This window comes from Marmota marmota, unplaced genomic scaffold (assembly GCF_001458135.2).
Source record: "Marmota marmota marmota unplaced genomic scaffold, marMar, whole genome shotgun sequence".
Classification (NCBI taxonomy): Eukaryota; Metazoa; Chordata; class Mammalia; order Rodentia; family Sciuridae; genus Marmota; species Marmota marmota.
Window position 1 is genome coordinate 11,707,313 of NW_026000057.1, and position 17,102 is coordinate 11,724,414.

Below are 17,102 nucleotides of genomic sequence, written 5' to 3' on the forward strand. Positions count from 1 at the left end.
TAGCCAATCCCCCCAAAAAACAAATGCCGAATGTCTTCTCTGATATAAGGGGGGTGACTCAAAATGGGGTTGGGAGGGAGAGCAAGGGAGGAAGATTACCTCTAGATAGGGAATAGGGGTTGGAGGGAAAGGGAAGGAGAAGGGGAATAGCATGGATGGTGTAAGGAGACCCTCATCATTATACAGAATACATGTATGAAGATGTGACAGGATAAATTGTGGTAAAAAGGTGTATTAAGAATTGTAAAGCAAAAAAAAACAAAAACGTGCTACTTAACCAACAAAAAAAAATTGCAAAATCAGCTCAATAGATACAAAAAGTCATAATTAAAATTAAACATGCTTGCTTGATTAAAAACAAAACAAACTAGAAATAGAAGGAAATAATATACATAATAAAGGCCATCAACACACAAAATTAGTTATATTTCTGTGTAGTAGCAATGAAAAAATCCATCCAGGAAATTGGACAATTCCAAATACACCAGCATCAAAAACAATAAATACATGAGAATAAATTTAACCAAGGAGAAAAAAAGATTTGCATATTGAAAACTATAAAAAAATGCTGACAGAAGTTAAAGAACACACAAATAAATAGAAAGACATTCCCCTTATTCATAGAGTGGGAGATAATATTGTTAAAACGTCCATACTACCCAAAGCAACCTGTAAAATTAAATTCAGTCCCTACCAAAATTCCAATGAAATTGTTTTTCAGAAATAGTAAAAATAGCCCTAAAATTCATATGGAACTTCAAAGGACTCTGAACAGCCTAATAACAACAGCAACAAAAACCTGGAGAAAAACAAAGCTAGCGGTCTCACACATCCTTACTGCTAATCATATTATAAGGCTAGAATAATCAAAACAGTATGTTTCTGGCATAACAATAGACACAAAGACTTACAGCATTATTCTTAGAAATAAATTCTCCATATATGATCAATGGTCTTTAAGAAAGTTGCCCAGGCTATACAAAGGGTACTAGGAAAATTGGATATCTAGATGTAAAATAATGAAATTAGACCCTTACATTATACCATATACAAAACTTAACTCAAAACTCAAAATAGGCTGGGAACAGTGGCCCAACCTTGTAGTCCCAGCATCTTGGGAGGCTGAGGCAGGAGGATCACAAGTTTAAAGACAGCCTCAGCAACTTAGTGAGGTTCTAAGCAACTTAGACCCTGTCTCAAAATAAAATATAAAAAGGGCTGGTTAAGTGCCCCTGGATTCAACCCCTGGTACATAAACAAAAACCCCAAACAACTCAAAACAGATTAAACTCTTAGATATAAGACCTGAAACCGTAAAATTCCTAGAAGAAAACAGAGGAAAAACTTCCTGACATTATATTTAGCAGAGATTTATTGGCTATGTCATGAAAACCACAGCCAAGGAAAACAAAAATAAACAAATGGAACTGCATCATTTTTTTTTCCTCAAGGGGAAAAAAAAAAACCATCAATAGAGTGAAAAGTCAGACGGGAGAAAATATTTGCAAATCCTGTATCTAAGGAAGTTTTATCCAAAACAGCTTCTACAGACAATCAAGGAAAAAACCTGATTAAAAAGTGGAAAAGGACTCAGATAAACATTTCTCCAAAGAAGATATACAAATGGCCAAGAAATATGATGAAGTGCTCAGTATCATGAATCATCAATACCACAGGAGCTCTCATAGCACATCTGTTAGAATGGCCACTATAAAAACAAAACAAAACAACACAGCAATAAAAAAAGAGCAGGCAATGATAAGTATTGATAAAGATGTAGAAAAATGTGAACGTTTATTGGTAAGAATGGGAAATGGTGCAACCATTATGGACCATAGTAGGGAAATTCTTCAAAAAATTAAAAACCAGAACTACCATATGATCCAACAATTCTACTTCTGGGTAGATGTCCAAAAGAACTGGAGACAGGACCTCTACATATTTGTACTCATGTTCATTCCCACAGGTGGAAGCATCCTAAATGTCTACCCATTGATGAAAGTATAGTTAAAAGTTGGCATACACATACCCTGGAATATTATTCAGCCTTTTAAATGGAAGGAAATCCTGCCATATGCTACAAAAAGGAAGAACTTGAGGCCATTATGTGAAACAAGTCAGTCACAACCCCCCTGCCCCACAAAACCAAATGCTACACAATTCCACTTACATGAAGTATCTAAAATAGACTTCTAGAAACAGAAGGTAGAATGACATTTGAAAGGAGCTGGGGGAGGGAACCAAGGGGAATGGTTCAGTCAGCGTAGAGTTTCAGTTTTGCGAAATGTGAAATCTGTTGCACAGTGATATGAATATAATTGACACTGTTATACATTTAGTCATGGTTAAGGAGGTAAATGTTCTTTTATTAGAATAAGAGAAGAAACGGTGTTGCTTTTTCCTTCCCACCAAAAAACAAAACAAAACAACAACAACACACACACACACACAAAAAAAAAAAAAAAAAACGAGAGAGAAAGAGAGAGAGAGAGAGAAGGAAGGAAAAAAGAAGGAACTCACTCCTAGGAAACAAAGTACAGAAAAGCACAGAAAATGTATACTCAAAAGGAATAATTTTCCAAAACTTACACACATGTGAAAATGATGCTTTAAAATGGTAATTTATGCATTTTTGAATATATTTTATTTTGTGAACACCTAAAGAAATAATAGAGGAAGTTATTAAATTGCTTACGGACTTTTTGTAAGTTTTAGCAAAGAGGTGGGAAAGAAAACCAACTAGAGTTAAGGCGTCTGTGAGAAGTACATTTTATTTTAGTGGGCAAGATTTTTAGGAATGATATTGAGAAATGACTGCATTTCTCAACAGAGAATATCTAAAATATTCTCAACAGCTTAGAGAAGGTGGGTGCTGAAGTGATCCCTAGATGTTCCTATCATATCTTTAATTTTGTAGGAGAAGACTATCTTTATTTACAACATGAGCTGGGGAATTTTTAGTGTTGAGGCAATGTTGGATCTGATCCCACGTCCTGCTTGTGGGTCTGGTGTGTCTGGCCCTCTTTCACTGCCCAGCCATTTCCTGTCTGGGTTTCCTTTCCCATGTTGTCAGTCAAACTTTAGATTCTTTGCATTTTCAAGATCCATCCATATTCTCCTTTCCAGATCCTGAAACCCAAGACCCAGCCAGAATCTGAAGCCCACACAGATTCAAAAAGATAGATCACACGGTATTTCTGTACCGAATGATTCTCAACTTTGGTTTTGAGATGCACATTTCCAACTATCTAATTACACTTCACTCAAGAAAATGCCTTTTAGGATGTTTTCAGTTGCCAAGTAATGAAGTTACAATCTATTATTTTAATGATTCCATTTGATTGTCACAAGAGCTGCTTAGGAAGAGATCATTGTTATCCTCAAAATAATCTGAAACCAGGCTTCAAACACCCACAGAAAATAGGTGCTAAATAGGGCATCTTAATATTTACACTAAATAATTTTTATTCCATTTTTTTGATTTAAGTATTAGCGAAAGTTCTTGGTAGGTTTTAAAGTGCCATAAATCACAACTGTCTAAATCTCTGCCAGCTTTCAAAAACAGAACAAAATACCCCTCTGATCCTCAGGGCCCTTCAAACAGTGGTTTTGTCACATTCCTTTCCTCCCCTTCATCGCCAAACCTTGTCAAAAGTGCTCTGAATGGCCTGTCCCCACCTTTTCACGCTGCACCTCACTGTGCTTTGGCTACTAAAATAAAACTCCAGCAAATTAGTTCTCGCCACAGTTCCCAATTCCCTCCTAAGTTGCTAAATTCTGTTGAGCTGTGAACAGTTTCTGTAAGAAGCCACAGCCGAGTCCAGAACTCATGTTAGACAGCCTGGGCCTTGTATTATTCTTGGCCAAAATCCTGAACAACTTCCACAGAGCAGCCCTGCTCCTTGGGACTTCTCTGGACTCCCTCAGGCCTCTGGTTTGCTCACAGTGCCTCTCCGGGTTGTCTCATCCTTCACACTTGTCGCACGGACTTCTTTCAGACATTCTTTCCTTTCTTCCATGTTTGCATCACCCAACGGCAAGTTGACATCCTCAGACCATCTCAGGTAGGACTGCCCTCACTCAGCAGAGGCGATGGATTGTGAGCACCGCAGTCCCCTCCCCATGGGTACAAACTCACCACTCTCTTTGGCTTTGGGGACAGGGACCCAATTGGGATAGCTGCCACTTTTCAGTTTCTACTTTACCAAGCCTCTGCTCCAAATTAGATATACTGATTGCTTCCTGCTTCTGGAAGGTGTCAACTCCTTTTCTTTTAACACTGTCCTCCCAGGGATTGTCACGGCCACCCTGAGCCCCCTGTTTCCATCCCCTTTACAGATGCTTTATTTCTTCAAACTCCTGTAAAACACTAATGCTTCTTTGAATTTTCTCACTTATCTTTCTATCCTTGGGGAAATGCATGGGAGTTTCTACCCATTAACGGTGTACCTCAGAGGAGTCTCACTGAATTGGGTGGGGTGGGGTGGATGTCCAAGTATTTTGTTTTTTAAAATACCCCACCCTGGTGTCTAAGTAATAACCAGGTCCCACTGAAACCCTGGTGGGGCACACGGCCTCATCTTCCCTCACTGTGGAGGCTTTAATGAGACCCTGGCTATTGGTCACGTGGATCCCTGCGGTATCCTCCTAGCTCATCTCTCTCCTCCAGGCCTCCCTTCACACAGCTTTGAAGGGAGCTTTCTACCATATCAAAGTGTTTTTGATAACTCACAGGCCTTTGCTGTTTCTCTCTTCCAAAATTATCTCTGGGAAGCACATGGACCTCCTGCCGACCACTACTCAGCTATTCCAGATAAGATGCTTCTAGAGACAGCCTTCAGAGTGGGAGAAAATCTTTGCCACTTGTACCTCAGATAGAGCATTAATCTCCAGGATGTATAAAGAACTCAAAAAACTTCACACCAAAACCCAAATGACCCAATCAATAAATGGGCAAAGAAACTGAACAGATATTTCACAGAAGAAGAAATTCAATTGGTCAACAAATACATTAAAAAAAAAAGTTCAACCTCACTAGCAATTAGAAAAATGCAAATTAAAACTATACTGAGATTATTCTCACTGCAGTCAAGAGTGGCAATTATCAAGAATACAAGTAACAATAAATGTTGATGAGGGTGTGGGGAGAAAGGTACACTCATACATTTCCAGTAGGACTGCAAATTTGTGCAACCACTCTGGAAACCAGTATGGTGATTCCTCAGAAAACTTGGAATGGAACCACCATTTGACCCAGTTATTCCACTCTTTGGTGTATACCCAAAGGACTTAAAAACAGCATACTACAGTGATGCAGTCATGTCAATGTTTACAGTAGCTTAATTCACATTAGCCAAATTATAGAACCAATCTAGGTTTCCTTCAACAGATGAATGGATGAAGAATGTGATGCATATACACAATGGATTATAACTCAGCCATAAAGAAGAATGAAATTATGGCATTTGCCAGTAAATGGATGAGACTGGAGACTATCATGCTAAGTGAAATAAGCCAATCCCCAAAACCAAAGTCTGAATGTTCTCTCTGGTATGTAAATGCTGACTCACAACAGGTGGGGCAGAAGGAGGAGTGGGAAGGTTCATTGGATCAGACAGGGAGGAAATGAGGGGAAGGGAAAGGGAATAGGGATGGAAAAGACAGTAGAATGAATTGGACATCACATTCCTGTGTTCACATATGAATAGTGTAACTCCACATCAGGTACAACCACAAAAATGAGAAGTTATATTCCATGTATGTTTGATATGTCCAAATACATTCTACTATCATGTATAACTAAAAAGAAAATAAACGAAATTTTTTAAAAAGCTGCTTCACCTGACAGTGAGCTCACCACAATCTTTAGTCTCCAAGTTTTTGTGCATGATGCCATTTCCTCTGCCTGGCACAAACTGTCTCCCCTCTCCCCAAATTCTTATTTGGGCAGAAGCCTTTTGTCTTAGAAGTAAACAATAATGGTAAAATGACTTCATTTAATATTTGGTGAAGACCTTACAGGTACAAACTTCCTCTAGCTTTGTTACACTAACAGAAGCTCCTCCCAGCTAATTCTAACTCACATTCATCTTGTATCTTAGACTTAAGACAATTGATAATAAGGAAGGTAAAATACTTTAGGGAATATGAAGTGCTGATTTGATCATGAAAACCATCTTATAAAAGAGTAGATGAAAAAAAAGATTTTTTTCTAAATAGTCCTTTAGAAAACTGAACACAGAGCATACAAAGTCAAGTATATAGCCAACATCTGAGAGGAGAGATGTTGAGGAGGACAGAACAGTGAGGTATCCCCCAAGAATATAAATAAAAGTGTCTCTCAAGGGCTAAAAATTTATGAAGTGAAAAAATTACAATTTCACAGAGAACATATTAAATGTACAAAGAAAAAATAGTTCTTTAAAACAAATTATTGATCTACTATCTCTTAGGAGCACCATTCTGATGGACAGTAGGAAGAAATGACCATTTTTAAAATGCTATGTAATGTTGTCTCTGTCTTTTCCCTTTAAACACCATTTTTAGATAACTTACTTTGAGTATGTGCTCAATTTTTGAGTTTCCCTGCCTCTTGTGTTGCTCCTCAATAAGATGACACTGGTGAGTAGGTGTGTGTGTGTGGTGGGGGGGTCTTGCAGGTGGGATCCTTTTGTGCTACCAGCTCCTAGAGTTCATCAGTGAATCTGGTCTGTCATGTCAATGTGGCCAAGTTTAGGACTCCATCCTTGGTGACATGACCTCATGTGAGCTTCTAATGATGCTAAAGACCCTTTGAAATGCCACATGTTCCTTCCTATGTTCAGGTTGTCCCTGCACAGATTTGGGGGTGAGGTCATCTTATCCCTTGCAGCAATGGTCCCCGTGGTGAGCCCACTGGTGATCTGTGTCCTCAAGTGAGCCGACTGGGATTCCAGGATGTCTTTGGGCCTTTGCAAGAGCCAAACAAGGATGGAGCACTTCCCTGTACCTCTGTACCTGAATATGTTGCCAATTTTACTCTGCTGCCCCCTGATCTGTGTGAGCAAAGAGCCATCCTGGAAGACAGTGTTCTCCCAGGGTCTCAGTGTGTCCTCTGCTCCTAACTTTCCCTTCAGTCGATCTCAATGGCCCCTCCTGGATTATAGCTTCTAGAAAGGGGGTCTATCTGGGATGCAAGGTCCCGACCCCTTGATTCCTATACTTTATCTCTCTTGTCCTTCCTATAGTTCCCAGCAACCAGAATGGATGGGTTTCCCTTCTTCCCATGGAGCAGGCTTCATTATGAACCATGTTTGTTTATATCATGAACCACAGATTTTGTTTGTGAAAGACAGAATATTCTTTCTTTGTATTCCTACTGTAATGATCCTAATGCTTTCTACAATAAGTGGACATCTCTTGTAGAATAGACAAAAACTCTTATCCACAGAGAGGTAACAGAGAATATTAATATAGTTCAAAAACATTCACCTGGGTTGGGAATGTAGCTCCGCGGTAGAGGACTTATCTAGCATGTACGAGGTCCTTGGGTGTAATCTCCAAGACCACACACACACACACACACACATACACACACACACTAACCCTGCTATCTATATAATGCTTCAGCACTCAGTGAAGACATCACAAGCTCCTACTTGGCAGTGCTGGAGAAGTTTAGCTTGAGAAAAGGGCAACACAGGCTGATGACATTCAACACTTGAGTCACATCCTGCTCCTAAATGTTGAGGATTAGCAAACAAAATTTTGATTATAATTTGGCTCCCTGTATCTTTTTTTTTTTCCTAGAAATAACCGGTCATTTCAACATGCCTATTGTAATCCATATGGGCATCACAGTTCAGCAAACGTGATTTTTAAAGTGGCTTCATAACATAGGCATCGGTCTCTTTCATCTTGGTTACTACTCCCACTCTGGGAATAGGAACCTCTTATTATATTATTGAAAAGAGGTCCTGAGCGTCTATGGCTGAGGCCCAACTGTGGGACTGGGGTGAGTTCACAAAGATAAAACCTGCATTGGGAGGTAGATATCTTCTGTGAAAACTTGTCCTGGTCTAGGGCTTTGCTACTTCTATTCCCTTCAGAGCTACCTTGGAATCAGAGGAGAGGTAAGGAAATTCCACATTGCTGTTCAAAGGCTACTTAGGTGGTGTCCATTCCAATGAACTTCCTCTCAAGTATAAGGGTGGCCCTAAGTAATGAAATAAGAATGAGAGATTTGTTTCCATCTTTTCATTATCATAAAATATTATATGTTGGGCCCTGTGCCAAAGTTGCCAGTGACAGTGTCATTTAATTCCACATTGTGGGGAAGACCATTACCTTGGAAAGTGTAGTTCTTACCTGATTTGAAGAGAAGGAACAGATGGTGGGGCCTTCAAGACTGCAAACATTTCATTCCATCATAACATTGTTATGTACACTGCCTGCTCTGATGAGAACTTATGCCCAGTTAACATAACAGAATCCAAGTAAGGATTTGGGACAGAAGAAAAAATACCAAAACAACAACAAAAAGATGACTAGCATCTTCCTACAGCTTAATTTAATCCTTATAGTATCCCTGTGAGGAAATCATTATCATCTCCACTCATAGAGAGAGAATTTTCCCAGCACAAGCAGCAGAAGCATGACCCACTCAGCTACATCAACTTCTGTCATGATTTCCACACTTCAACATTCATGAGCCCTTACTGAAAAGAAGAGCCAGAATTCACGGAATCAACGGCCCAAATGCCAAGAGAAGGATTCTTCCTCCAAAGTATCAATATGCAATTTATTTACTTTACACTATTAAGTATGTTTTATTTCCTAGAGTGCCCCCATGTGTTATCATATTTTAATTTAATTTCAAATATTCCAAAGTCTGAGTCCTCACTTTCAGTCAGGGTATTAATATAGTTCACAATTTCAATTTTTCCCCTCCGGGTAATTCAGAGAAATGCATGAAGTTGTAAATAGCCCACACTGAGGGTGATGGTTGCTGAGTCAGCCTCATCTGAATAACCAAAGCACTGGAAGCAAAGCAGAAGAAATGCAAGCTGGCTTCTAGAAGTTTTCTTTAAATTGTCTAGTGGATTAAAATATTATAGGTAATAAAGTTTAACTTTTAAAAAGATTCAGGATGACTGTTCTCTCAAATGTTGAGGAAGAGCAGCAGTAAGAGTAGAATGAGAATCACTTGGACAACTTATCTTGACATGCTGTTGAAGGGCCACAATGTGCCTTGTTTTTATGAATAAGTGAATATTTCATGACTGACTCTGTGTTCGTTAGTTCTCTGTTGCTATGATAAAATACCTGAGATAAACAATATAAAAAGAAGAATGGTTTATTTTGGCTTATGGTTTCAGTTCATAGTCCTTTGGCCCCATTGCTCAAGCCTGTGGTGAGTCAGAACATTAAGGTGGGGAGCACAAGGCAGAGCAAAGTCATTCACCTTGTATCTACAAGGAAGTAGAGAGAGAGGAGCTGGAGCCCTAATATTTCAGGGGCAATCCTCCATGACCTAACTTCTACTAGGTCCCATTTTCCAAAATAGTGTCACAGGCTGGAATCTAAGTCTTTAACAGATGGCCTTTGGGGGACATTCATTTAAGATCCAAATCCTAACTGACTTTTACAGAGATTTTATCTACTAAAGAATTGCTTTAAAAATGGAAATTATATATTATTTTAAACAATTGATGATGAGGGTCACAACCAAGTTAAGATGGCGCCTGGCAGTACGCTAGGAGGAGTGGTTTCTGAGCCAAGGCCAATGAGCCATTAAGATGATGAGGATTCCTTAATGACTGACTACTGTGTCTAGATGATGTCAATTAAGTTAAGCTGTGTGTAATTAGTTGGGTATATGTACCTCTGCAGTCCGGCAGAGAGGCGGTTCCTGCTACCTTGGGTGCCCTCTACTTTGAGTTCTCAGTTCCTGCTGAGTTCACTTGCAATAAAGTAGTTCCGGATTCAACCTTCAAGTTGCTTGTCACCTTTCGGTTATTTAACCCAGCCGGACTACAGCAAATTGAAGTGTTACGTTTAATGTTGTTAGTAGAGGAATGTAATGCCAGTTAAAACCTGAATCTGTGTACTTTTTTCTAACAAAAAGTTAAACAAATATAAATACATTGGAGTTATTTGTTTGAACTTTAAACTATTTATTTCCTTCCCTCCTCCCTCCCTCCCTCTCTCCTCTCTACCTCCTTCTTTCTCTCTCTCTCTCTCTCTCTCTCTCTCACCAGGTATTGAACTCAGGGGCACTGGACCACTGAGCCACATCCCCAGCCCTATTTTGTGTCTTATTTAGAGACAGGGTCTCACTAAGTTGCTTAGTGCCTTGCTTTTGCTGAGGCTGGCTTTGAACTATTTGTTTTCTTAAAAGAGCATGTAAATGTTAAAAGCAGTGCAGAGTGATGAGAATTTATGATTGAAGCAAGAATAATTCACTCAGATGTCAAGTGGCACCAACTGATAGAAATTTTGAGTGACCTACAGAAAATTTAAGTTCCAATAAGCAAATGTTTTTCATTAAAAAAATGGAAGTTAAAATTGGAGGTGCATTTGGAGAGGGGAAAATCATTCTGTTGCCTATTTCATCACTTATATCAAGACCATTCGAACACTGACCAATGAATTTCCAATCTTTTAAAACCACTGGAATTCAAAAAATAATTTTTTTAATTAAAAAAGAAAAAAAAATCACTTTCTGGTGTCTATGAGATAGACACCAGATTCAATCTGTATTGAATTAATGTTCCAGGGAAAACTTTGGCCTGCTTGAATCATATCAATCTGTATTTTAAGTACATTGTCATTTTCTTTTTTCTAAGGGACTAAGAAGCCTGCCAATCCTGGCATGGTTTACTTGCATCTAATCAGACTCAACAGCCTCCAAAACCACCATTTTCTCCTCCCCCCTTTCTCTTTCCTGTCACATCTGCAGTTTGGGTCTACCACTCAGCTTGGACTTTATGCCCTTTACCCATTATTTTACTCTTCAAAGACAGGTCACGGCTCATCACTTCAGATGACTTCCAGTGAATGTTTACAGAATATGCTTGTGTTATTTCTAGAAGTATTTCCTCCCTTCTTTAAGCATACAACTTAATAAATAAATTTGGAGTGTTAAGTTCCATTAAAAAGATAAATGTCCAATTTAATTAGGTAATTCCAAATGCCAGGGAACCAGGAAGGACAACTCTGATCAGGTATTTTTTAAAAAAATAAAACAATGGTGGAGGCTTCCAATTCATTTAACATTAGCTTTTTAAACCGTGTTTGAAAGGGGAGGGTACACCTTAGAAGTCATTCGGTCTTCACTGTATTCTGCCTTAATATTTTTATGTCAGATGAGGCTACTATTAACCATCGCTATAGTTTGGATGTTGAATGTTCTCCAAAGGCCCATGTGTTAAAGACTTGACCCTCAGGGTGGTGCCATTGGGTGATAACAGAAGGTTGGAAGCAAGGTTTACTGGGAGGGCCTTAAGTGTATTCTCAGAGGGGATTTCAGGACCCTGTCCTACCCTTTCACTCTGCTTCTTGAATCATGAGGTGAGTGGTGTGCTCTGCTATGCATCCCACCATGCTGTCCTCACCAGAGACCCAAAGCAATGGGGTCACTCCATCTTAGACTGGAACCCCCAGACTGGAAGCTAAAATAAACCTCTTTACTTTATAAGTTAATTGCTTTAGATATTTCATTATAGTTCTAGAAAGCTGACTAATACAATCATATTGATGATTATGACTTCTCAATACCAAGAACTGGCTAGACTCAGATGTTTATAACTGAATCTGTGATAATACTCTTACATAAGCTGGAATACAAAAACTTAAAGGGACACTTACCTGCCTCACAATTTTCAGTCACGAATCCTTTATATTGACGGTGACTAAAGGAAATCTTTACATCTTCTTCTTCCTTGTGAATGACTAAGAGACCAGTGGTTGTCCTGCCTGGGACCCCTTGATCTGTAACTTTTAACCTCAGCCAGAGAGGGAAATGTTCTGACAATGGATTTTGCTGAAGTTTAATTTCTCCTGTATATCGATCAAGAGAAAACATGGACTGACTATCTGCAAAACTGAAAGTGACAGTTCCATTGGGCCCCAAATCTGGGTCGTCAGCTCTCAGAATAGCAATTGTCTGGTTTGTAGATGACTGGGGGGGAAGAAAAGCCTCAAACGGGTTCTGGTCCCAAACTGGATCATTGTCATTAACGTCAGTGACAGATACCTCTATGATCACAGTAGTGCTTCTTGAACCTCGGATGCTGCAGTCTCTGGCCACCACCTGAAATGTATGCTGAAACTGGGCTTCTCGATCAAGGGTGTGCGCAGTTCTCAGTATACCTGCGGCAGGGTCAATGGTGAAGGCACCAGACGACTTGTCCAATAGGAAATATTCAATCTGCCCATTCAGGCCTTCATCCTCGTCCCCAGCAGACAGCACCAGAACCACGGTTCCGACTTCAGCATCTTCTCTCACAGAGGACCGGTAATGAGGGACTGGGAAAGATGGGCTGTGGTCATTGTCATCCAAAACCCTAACTTGCAACTGTATCACAGAGCTTCGAGGAGGAGCCCCCAGGTCAGAGCACAGGATGATGAGGGTAAAATTGTTGACCTGCTCCCGGTCCAAAGCCCGAGTGGTAGAGAGTTCTCCTGAAGTTTCATGAATAGCAAAGTACGCATTGGTGTTTCCATCTATTATAGAAAATAATTGAAAAGTTACTTGAATTGAAAAAAGAAATATCTATTTGCTAACATACATATTAATTTATTCATTCATTTAGGAACTATTTCCTGTTTCAAGCTAGTACTTTTATAAGTACTGGGGATAGAACAGTGAGCATGATAAAATCCCTGACCTTAGGACACTTCTAAGAAGGGAATAATAATAATAATATGATTCAGTAGACATCTTAATTGAATCAATAACTAGAACACTGGTTTTCACAGATTTTTGGCAGTCTGATTTTTTTTGTATATAGCTACAACTTTTTATATTCATATATTTTCCCTCTTGCAAACATATATGAATATATTATTTTATTTAAAATAAAACATAGACATCAGGGATAAGAAACAGGATATAATGTCCATTTCTGGATATCAGTAAAAATTAACTGATCAGTTATAGTGATTTTCCCAAACAAACTCATTCTCAGAGTTTATGCCCATTACAATACCACCGTGAGCTTCCTCTTCCACATGCCCGTGGCATGCTGTGCATGAGTCCTGACACTTCTGTTACAGTTAGCTGGACCCTTGACAAGTTATCCCATAACATTAGCAAAGAAGATAATTTACTCATCTCAGCATCTTTAAAAAAAATCTGCCCTTTACTCTTTTCCATGGTACAAAGTATAATAAAAGTTAAAACTAAACACAAATTCAAAATGTTTCAAAGTCATCCTGGTAAATTTGTGAGGAAAATGTGGTTCAAAGACTTGCTAGTCATATTCTCAAATGAGTGACAAAATGAAAGGACCACATCCAATATTATGGGACCTTATTAGAATTTAAGTACTGGAGGTATATGAGAACAAAGTGGAATGGCTTTGGAGGAAAGCAACTGTCATAATGGATGCTGGGGATGAGGAGAGGGTCCTGCGGTTTTATTTAGAGAAACAGTTGATCTATAACCAAAGTACAGATGGTCAGACAAGCCTACATTTCTGTGGTATTTGTGAATGACAAAGTGATTAATTCACTCAACAAACATTTAATAAGCACCTATCATGTGCCAAGTGTAAGTAATTACTATGTGCTAAGTGTATGTTTAACATTGGGAATTTGAGGAGGTAAGATATTATCTGACTGCTAAGAGTGTAGAGTCTAGGAGGAAATGTATGCCGGTATCCAGACATTAAAATATAGTGTGAAAAATCCTATATCCTGGGAGGCCAAGGGAAGGATGCATAGCCTGGTGTTAGGATGGCCAGGAAATGCTTATTAGGAAAATTAATATCAAAAGTCACTCCTAGTCTGCCTAGTACATGCGAAGTTCAATCCCTAGTACTACAAACAAAACAAAATAGAAGGGGGGTAGGGTGTGGCTGGAGGAGGTAGGTCGCTGCAGGGGATGGGGGCGAGCCTTTGGGGGATATATTTTTTATCTGGTGAGTGGAGTCTCTGCTTCCTGATCATCAAGTGAACTCTTCTGCCATGATGTTCATCCACAGAATGGAGCCTGGCTGGCTGTGGACTGAGACCTCTGAAATCGTGAGTCCCCAAATAATCTTTTCCTCCTCTAAAATTATTCTTGTCAGGTCTTTTATTCACAGAAGCAAAAAGCTGACTAAAACACTCCTTTAGAAAAGCCAGAGTACAAGTTTTGGAAAGAGTGTTCCATGCAGAGCAAATATCCTGTATGTAGCCCCAGGAATAGGAGAATTTAGCAGGTTGCAAATGTTTTCGAGTGACTAGAACACAGGGTTCCTTGGGTATTGGCGTGCAGAGGGTAGGGAAAGGGTTGACACAGTGAAGAAGACATGAATTTGGGAGGTAGATAGAGGTTCAATCATGAAAGTCCTGAGCACACTGTTAAAGAGTCTCCATTTTATCTCAGAATCTATGGGGAGCTCCTGAAGGACTTTTGTTAGAGTCTGTAAACAAGTCAAAATAACACCTGGTATTTTGCCAGGGGAATGTTAGAGTTCATAAACAAGTCTGGATGGTGCCTGGCAAAATGCCAGAGGGAGTGGTTTGAGAAGTAACAAAAGCGAGCCATTAAGTGTGGAGATTCCTTATTGGTTGTCTGATGTATCTAGTTTATGCTAATTAGATAAGCTGTGTGGAATGTATAAATACTGCTCCTGTCCTGCAATAAACGGCTCCTACTCCTGCTGTATCAACGTACACAAGTTATTCGTCACCCCCCCGATTATTCTGCTGCAGCCGGACTCCGGCAGACTTTGACAGGACAGTGTCATGAATCAAATTTATGTTTTAAGAGGAAGACTGAAGCAGCAAGGCAAGGCTTGATTAGAATATGGGGAGATTAAGAGAGCATTGTAGTAATCTATAGTTGAGCAACAAACAGGTTCTGAAAATAATGTGTGCAAAGAGGAAATGGACATATTCCAAAGATACTAAGGAGGAAAAATAAGGAGGAAGGAAAAATTTATTTGATTTGGCTTAGGTAAATGCTATAGTTTGAATCTCGACTATTAAAGGCTTGGTCCCCGGTGTGGAGATATTGGGGATAGTGGAGCCTTTAAGAGGCGGAGCCCAGTGGGAGGAAGTTAGATCATTGGAGCTATACTCTTTAAAGAGTCTGTGGGATCCCATTCCATCCTCCTGCTTTCTTTTGTTAACCCAATTTGTACTGTACATGAGTTTGCCCTTCCATGCCCTCCACCATGATGTGCCATCATAGGTCTAGGGCAATGTAGTCAATCCATCATAGACTGGAACCTCCAAAACTGTGAGCCATACTAAGTTCTTTCTTTGTATGTTAATTATCTCAGGTATTTTGTTATAGTGATGGAAAACTGAGTAACACCACAAATGGATGATGTTTAGATGGTTGTTCTTAAAGAGTATATGAAGTGTATGTTTTTAAAGGTTATATGAAGCTTTCCAAGGAGTAACTGGAAACAGGTAACTTTAAGGTATTTTCCAGAAGCTCAGTTTGCACATCCTTATTGTTAAAATTGTTCCACCTCAGAATTTACCTATGATCATGGTGTTTACCTTGTCTAAATTTGCCTTTATCACTGCCCTTCTCACAAATTAAAAAAAAAAAAGTTTCATCTCTCACCCAGATAAATGACTGCCAAATCAAGGGGTCATTCCCAATATTCATATTCAATACTGAAACAATGACTGACTTTAATGCCTGGGAGAAAACATTCTTTTGTATTCAGAAAGGGTGTTTGCTTTCAGTTAAATTATAGGACCTATTTAAGTTTTTAAGTGGTATATAAATAAAAAGAAGCACTATTAACTGATTTTGGGGGTGTATAGCTCAGGAAGAGCTCAAAAACCAACTTTACTTGTATCAAACAATGATCCTCCCATTAAAAAAAAAAAAAAAACCTGCAGAAGGTGCTGGGATTGTAGCTTCAGTGGCAGAGCACATACCTAGCATTACTAAAGGCCTGGGTTCAGTCCACAGCACCCAAAACTGAATGAATGAATGCATGCATGAATGAATGAATGTGCATAGGGACTTTCTCAGTTCTTTTCTTTTTTTCTTTTTTCTTTTTGGAGCGGGTACCAGGGATTGAACCCAGGGGCACTTAACCACTGAGCCACATCCCCAGCCCTTTTAAAAAATATATTTTATTTAAGTTGCTGAGGCTCGCTTTGATCCTCCTGCCTCAGCCTCCTGAGCTGCTGGGATTATAGACGTGCACCAGCATGCCCAGAGGAACCCTCAGTTCTTATATATGTAACAAAGAAAAACAGCAGCAGACTTGGCACTACAGCTTGTTTTATCCTGGGGAACAGAAGTGCATACTCATAGTCCTAATTACTGAGAAGTTGAGGCAAGAGGATTAGCCCATAAATTTGAGGCCAAACTGAGGAACATAGCAAACTACTGTCTCAAAAAAAAAAAAATTGCATGAATTCATGAGCTAGAAAAAAAGCCCATCAATCTCATTAAGATATGTATTTCCAGTCCAATATAATTTTAATTTCCATGTTAAATAGTGTCAAAACATGGAATGTAATTTTTCTATTTTTAATGTTGCAATAATCACATCAATAACTACAGCCAAAAAAACTTTTGAATTTGGACTCTATATTTACTTAAAAATTTATTAGATCTTATATTTCAGCATAAATATTTTAGTTGTAGGAAAATATATACAAAAATCAATCTTTTGTAGAAAAAAATCTATCAAATTATCATAAAATTTGGCAAGAATGTAAGAAAGAAACATTAATTAAAGAAGCAAAAAATAAAATAAGTGATCATTTGAAAGGGAAAAATATAGGAGAAAAGCTATTTGTTCCATCCATCTATCTACTACAGTTAGTATGAAAGCAAATTCACAATTTTCAAGGCCAGGATTTTAAAGAATTTGGAAGTTAGTGGTTCAGGGTGGCTGTGGGAGGGGTGGAAGGAAGCCCATGCCAAGTGTTACCCT

At 38.9% G+C, this 17,102-nt stretch overlaps 1 protein-coding gene across 2 annotated transcripts in view; it reads right to left on the bottom strand.

The window, feature by feature from the left end:
- Positions 1–17,102, bottom strand: part of Dchs2 (dachsous cadherin-related 2) — a 261,750-nt gene that overhangs the window by 51,452 nt on the left and 193,196 nt on the right. For both annotated transcript variants that reach the window (XM_048813546.1, XM_015484405.2), the window contains one exon: positions 11,848–12,705. In XM_048813546.1, coding sequence (XP_048669503.1) covers positions 11,848–12,705 — 858 coding nt within the window. The remainder of the gene's footprint in view (positions 1–11,847; positions 12,706–17,102) is intronic.